The following is a 6,418-nucleotide window of genomic DNA, read 5'->3' as shown; positions in this document are numbered from 1 at the left end:
TAGAATGTAGTCTTCATTACACCATCACCAATAATAGCTGCACTGACAAGACAGGGCAGATTTTATATCACTCTTAAGTTCTCTTCAAGTATTTCACTCATCAAATTCTTAAATTTACAATTCGCAAACACGTCCTGCTTCCTTAGGTAACTAGCGATTTCGAAACCAAGAAATCCGGCGATGGAGCCAGTCAAACTTTGACTGGTTCAGTCCCTCAGCCTTTTCACAAAAATACCCTTACGATTAAGGGTATCCTAAGGATATCGTGGTTATTTGCACTTGTTGTTCATTCATTAGAAAGAAAGTCTTTGGCTTCTTATCACATTAATGAAATTTATAGCATAGCAAGAATTGTACGCAATCAATTCAGTAATCTTGAGTTATGCATCGTGATGAGCTGGGGGTACCAAATGTGACTTGACTTAAGCCTTTAGGTTCCCTGTGGAACATAGCGCCGCAACAACACTCCTCCAACGCACTCGATTCTGTGAGGTCCTCCTCAGCTGTGCCCATGTCGTACCAATGGCATTCACGTCAGCATCAGTGGTCCTGCGCCAGGTCTGTTTCGGTCTTCCTACTTTACGCTTTCCTTGAGGATTCCAGTCGAGGGCTTGCTTGGTGACGTTTGAGGGGGACTTCCTGAGTGTGTGGCCGATCCACCCCACTTCCTTTTTTTGATCTTCACTTGAATGGGGCTTTGACCAGTCTTGTCCCAGAGGTCGGCGTTGGAAATGACGTCTGGCCATCTGATGTTGATGATGTTTCTGAAGCATCTGTTGATAAAGGTCTGCAGCTTTTGGGTGTTTGATTTAGTAGTTCTCCATGTTTCGGAGCCATACAGTAAGACAGACTTGACGTTGGTGTTGAAGATTCTGATCTTGTTGTGGAGGGAGAGAGCTGAAGAATTCCAAATGAGGCGGAGGGTGTTGAATGCATGTCTGGCCTTGTTGATCCGGCTCTTGATGTCTTCGTCTGTTCCTCCATCTGTGTTGACGACACTGCCCAGGTAGACAAACTTCTCCACCTCGTTCAGGTCTTCGTCGTGGAGTGTGATGGGGTCTTGTTTCTTGTTGTTTCTTCGCATCACCACCGTCTTCTTGATGTTGATATTGAGGCCCGTCTTCTCAGCTTCTTCGGCGAGGCGGGACAGCTTCTCTTGTGCGTCCTGGTGTCTGTGTGAGAGGAGGCTAATGTCGTCAGCGAAGTTCAGGTCCTCCAGCTGTTTGGTGAAAGTCTACTAGATGCCGGTCTTCTTATCTGATGTTGCCTGCTTCATAATCCAGTCGACTACCAGAAGTAAGATGGTCGGCGACAGTATGCAGCCTTGACGAACACCGGTCTGTACCTGGAATGTGTCCGTCAACTTCCCGTCGTGTATGACTTGGCAGCTGGAGTTGTCGTACAGTTGCTGTATGATGGAAATGAACTTGGGGGAGGGGGGGGGGGGGTGGGAAGCCGTAGTGTTGCATTAGCCTCCAGATGACGTCACGATTCACACTGTCGAATGCCATTTGGAAGTCGACGAATACTGAGTACAGTGGGATCTGCCATTTCAGCGACTGCTCAATGATGATTCGCAGCGTGGCGATATCGTCTGGGCAGGATCTGTCTTGACGAAAACCTACCTGCTCCTCTCGTAGAGTTTCGTCCAGGGCCTTCTTGATTCTCTCCAGGATGATCCTTGTCAGGATTTTGCATGGGATGGAGAGCAGCATGATACCCCGCCAGTTGTTGCATGATGACAGGTCCCCTTTCTTCGGCAGTTTCACCAGGTACCCTTTCTTCCATTCCACTGGGATCTGCTCGTTCTCCCAGATCTTCATCAGGAGTGGATCGATCATCTCCGTGGAGGTCTGGACGTCCGTCTTTAGTGCTTCTGGTGGAATGCCGTCTGGGCCTGCTGCCTTGCCTGACTTCAAGGACTTGATAGCTTTGCTTACCTCGGCCTTGGTTGGTGGATTCATGCTCACCGCTAGCTGGTTTGCTGCTGGTGGGATGTCAGGTGGGACTTGAGGTGAGGGTCTGTTGAGAATCTATTGGAAGTGTTCTGCCCATCTTGCACTCTCTTTGGCTTCATCTGTGATGGTCTCGCCGTTCTTGTCTTTCACTGGTCTTGAGGGGGCCTTGCTTTTCCCTGACAGTGTTCTTATGATCTCATACAGCCTCTTTATGTCTCTTTTGCCAGCTGCTGTTTCTGCTTCTTCTGTGAGGTCGTGTATGAATCTCCTCTTGTCCGCTCTGGTGCATTTCTTGACCTGTCGGTTCAGCTCCCAGTACTGGGCCTGTAGATCTTGCTTCTGTTGCAGGTCTTGGGTCTGGTTGATGTCGTTCTTTAGCTGTTTCCTCTCTTTGATGAGTGTCCAGGTATTGGCTGACAGCCACTCTTTGTGTTGTCTAGTTTTCTTCCCCAGGACCTCATTACATGTGACCTTCCAGGTGTCCCTAAGGCCACACTATGTCTCCTCTTCTGATTCTTCTGGTTGGTGGGCGAGTGCGCTGAACCGGTTTCTCAGTTCACTTTGGTAGACCTCAGCTTTTGTTTTATCTTTCAGGCTGTGTATGTTGTATTTGTGGGATGGCCTGTCTGCTCGGTCTCTGTAGACTTTCTGCTTGACTTTCAGGTCTGCCACCACCAAGTGATGGTCCGAGGCTGCGTCTGCTCCTCGTTTGACTCTGACGTCCAGCAAGCTTCTCCTCCACTTTCTTCCGATGGTGACGTGATCGATTTGATTCACAGTCCTCCCATCTGATGATGTCCATGTCGTCTTATGGATCTGCTTGTGCTGGAACACGGTGCCTCCAATGACCAGGTCGTTGAAGGTGCAGAACTCAGTGAGTAGCTCTCCATTCTCGTTCTGGACGCCAACTCCATGTTTTCCCATGATGAGTTCTCTGTTGGTGTTGTCTGCTCTCACTTTAGAGTTGAGGTCACCCATTAGGATCTTCAGGTCTCTTCTTGGCAGCTTATTCATCACTTTCTGGAGCTGGTCATAGAATGCCTCCTTTTCCTCTGTCTCTGCTGCGTTGGTGGGTGCGTAGCACTGGATGACGGTGGCTTTCCTTCCCTTGGAGTTGAACCTTGCCGTCAAGAGCCTCGGTGATACTGGCTCCCAGGAGAGTAGTGCCTGTGCTGCCTCAGGTGTCAGAAGCAGGGCTACTCCATGAAGGTGTGGGTGTCCTTCTTCATGTCCAGAGTAGATGATAGTGTCACCACTCGTCAGTCGCGTTCGTCCAGTGCCGTTCCAGCGTGTTTCACACAGCCCTAGCATCTTGAGGTTGTAGCGATGCATTTCCCTGCTCACTTGTTCAGATTTCCCTGCCTCATATAGGGTTCGGATGTTCCAGGTCCCTATTCTGGTCTTGATTTTGGCTGTCAGAAGAGTTGTCTGCGCACTGGCTTCCCGAAGGCTTTCACCAGCCCGCATCATAGGCTCTGCTGGAGAGGACTCTCTCGGAGCCAAGTTGTTTTCTGAATTTGTTGTTGCGGTTTCTGTAACAAGTCTGTTTCCTGGGACTGGGGTGTTAGCCCAGCGCCCAACCCCCAGACCTGGAGCGCCGGTTGGTTTGGTGTCTGAGTTTTCCTTCTCGTAGATGGATTGCCGACCAAGGCTAACGAGCTCCATCCACCCGTGGTTTAGAATCAGAGTTTTCCTTCTCCTAGATGGACTGCCTACCAAGGTTATCGAGTTCCATCTACCCGGGATTTGGAATCAGAGTTGTCCTTCTCCTAGGCTATGTCGGTCCGCAGCACCCTATTCCGTATTATTCAGGTGCAATCCCCCAAAGAGAGGGCTCCCCTATCCGCCACCCGGGGGACGCGCCCCTACGCCGTATAGCCCCAGCGCGAGGGTACCAAATGTACTGACGGTGTAATTGATAAAAAATTCTTTGAAGCTTTTAACTGGGTGTATGTACATAGAGGATGTGATAGGTTTTGAGAACAGACGCTGAGCTAAACTTACATGTCTAAATATCTCAGTGCTGTATAAATTTACTGCATTTTCCATACTGATTCTAAGGTGGAATTGAATTCAGCTTGGGCTCAAGAAAAGATAGTTATATTGAATTGTCCCTGCGCGGTTATGAAACGCTTAGATCAAACAACTGAAAGCCAATTATTGTGTAACACGGGGCCAGCGAAGCTTCATTTCCTTACTTATATATACATTTGCAAAGGCCACCTGGAAGTATTTGTTCCAGAAACTCAAAACACAAGTCGTTTAAATGTTAATTTCAATTTTAGTTTTAGTTTTCTAGTCTTAGGATAATGTGTAGATGTATATATGTCTTTAATAATATTTTGTAGATTATAAATTTTTAATTTAGATAATTAGTTTTTTCACAAACGAAGAGCCACCATGTGGAAGTGTTGTGAAATAAACCTTTTACTTACTTACTTACTTACTTACTTACTTACTTACTTACTTGGTTTCGGTAAATACAAGGGTATGTCAGTAATTGCGTGGGCCATCGGTCCAAAAAAGTCTACGCTTCTCGTCATTAAAAGGGCCTATCTAATAGTTAATTTGTTTTGACAAATTCAATTGCAGGAACACCACAAAATTGAATATCATGGAGCATCAGGACAGTTTAGGGCCAATATAAATTTCACTGAACGTTACACATGAACAAATATATTGAATTTACGGTATAGTTGTCCAAGCAAAAAACTTGAAAAAAAGGCTGAACAAGAGGGTGAACATTAGTAATAAGCAGTCACAATGTAAATTATTTAAGTCTTCCTTTTTTATCGAATCTTCAAAACAACCTTGTATCTTGACAGGGACGAGTTTTGTAAGCGACAGAATTTTGTAGACGATGAGAAAGCGCGCACTAAAATGGACAACTAACGCAATGCAACCAAGGTAAACATATCTGCATCTGTCAAAATTATTTAATAATAATAATAATAATAATAGGACATTTATAATGCGCAAATTCCATAAAATGTTCAAATGCGCAGGACAAGATTAAAAACGAAATAGAAGGGCTAAAAGCTAAAATTACAATTAAGAGTAAACTTACAATACTTTAAAAAGCTAATATTACACAAGTAAACTGACAATAATAAAAACAACTATGATAACATTGCATGACGGAAAAGGTGAGTTTTTAGCTTGTCTTTAAAAATACTAACTGTGCTGGCGCTTCTTATGTCAAATGGTAACGCATTCCACAATTTCGGTGCAGCACAGGTAAAAGAACGATCACCTAGTGTAGCTTTAGATTTAAAACGCGGGTAACTAAGTAAAAGGTTATCACTAGAATTCCTTAGATTGTATTTAGATGGGAGCCTAAGAGAAATGAGCGACGATAAATAAGTAGGCGCTAAAAAATTTAGAATCTTAAAAGTAGTTAAAAGTATTTTAAAATCAATTCTATATTTAATCGGCAACCAGTGTAATTCATAAATAAGAGGAGTCACATGACAAAATTTCTGTTCTCTAAAAATCAGTCTGGCGCAAGCGTTCTGTACTCGTTGCAGTTTATGCAACAAGCAGTCTGGTAGTCCATATAAAAGACCATTGCAATAGTCAAGGCGACTTGTTATGAATGAATGGACAAGTATCTCAGATGACTGCCGTGAAAGATACTTTCTGATCCGACGAATATTATAAATATAATAAAATGAAGAGGCACAAATTTTTGTGATGTGTGATGCCATGGACAGCCTCGAATCAAACCAACAACCGAGATTTAACACGGTTTGATAGATTGGAAATTCTTCAAATTGGTATAACTGTAAACTAGACAGTTAAGCAATTCCAAGGATGTATGTTTGAAACCTGTATCTTGCAGACAATGAATTTTACCAGGCCATGAAACTCAATTTTGAAAACGGAGAATGGCATCGTACGGAATTTGCTGCATTTTCCCTCCTCCACGAAACTTCCACGTAACGCGCGCGGTAACATTATCCGCGGGAAAATTGATATCATCTAAAAATAACCTAAGAGGGATTACGATAGGAATAGGGCCAGTATGAGGGATTACTTCTCTTACCTTTATAATCTATTGGTTTTTTCACAAACGAAGAGCCACCATGTGGAAGTGTTCTGAAATAAACCTTTTACTTACTTACTTACTTGGTTTCGGTAAATACAAGGGTATGTCATATGTCATTAAAAGGGCGTACCTAATAGTTAATTTGTTTTGACAAATTCAATTGCAGGAACACCACAAAACTGAATATCATGGATCATTAGTTCATTTTAGGGCCAATACAAATTTCACTGAACTTTTCGCATGAACAAACATATTGAATTTAAAGGTATAGTTGTCCAAGCAAAAAAAACTTGCAAAAAAGGCTGAAAAAGAGGGTTAACACGAGTAAAAGCAGTCACATTGTAAATTATTAAATTCTTCCTTTTTTATCGAATCTTCAAAACAACCCTGTTATAGATAATACAGACATAAA

At 43.6% G+C, this 6,418-nt stretch overlaps 2 protein-coding genes across 2 annotated transcripts; both read right to left on the bottom strand.

Annotated features, from left to right (window-relative positions):
* Positions 1 to 574: 574 nt before the first annotated feature.
* Positions 575 to 1,964, bottom strand: LOC137968822 (uncharacterized). The gene is made up of 2 exons (XM_068815299.1): positions 1,626 to 1,964; positions 575 to 1,219 (listed from the first exon to the last, which is right to left on the bottom strand). Exons 1-2 carry the CDS (start codon positions 1,962 to 1,964, stop codon positions 575 to 577), a joined length of 984 nt encoding a protein of 327 aa, XP_068671400.1.
* Positions 1,965 to 2,453: 489 nt separating this feature from the next.
* LOC137968052 (craniofacial development protein 2-like) lies at positions 2,454 to 2,972 on the bottom strand. The gene has a single exon (XM_068814674.1). The coding sequence runs from the start codon at positions 2,970 to 2,972 to the stop codon at positions 2,454 to 2,456; it is 519 nt and encodes a 172-aa protein (XP_068670775.1).
* Between the last annotated feature and the right edge of the window lie 3,446 nt (positions 2,973 to 6,418).

This window comes from Montipora foliosa, chromosome 8 (assembly GCF_036669935.1).
Source record: "Montipora foliosa isolate CH-2021 chromosome 8, ASM3666993v2, whole genome shotgun sequence".
Classification (NCBI taxonomy): domain Eukaryota; kingdom Metazoa; phylum Cnidaria; class Anthozoa; order Scleractinia; family Acroporidae; genus Montipora; species Montipora foliosa.
The sequence above is the reverse complement of the archived record's forward strand: the minus strand, read 5'-3'. Positions and strand labels throughout refer to the sequence as shown.

What these genes read in the sequence shown, in the direction of transcription:
- LOC137968052 (XM_068814674.1), bottom strand. Translation starts at nt 2,972, where the DNA reads ATGAATAAGCTGCCAAGAAGAGACCTGAAGATCCTAATGGGTGACCTC.
- LOC137968822 (XM_068815299.1), bottom strand. Translation starts at nt 1,964, where the DNA reads ATGAATCCACCAACCAAGGCCGAGGTAAGCAAAGCTATCAAGTCCTTG. An exon ending in AAACTCTACGAGAGGAGCAG is followed by an intron (nt 1,220 to 1,625) that starts GTAGGTTTTCGT and finishes TTCACCAAACAG; the next exon opens with CTGGAGGACCTGAACTTCGC.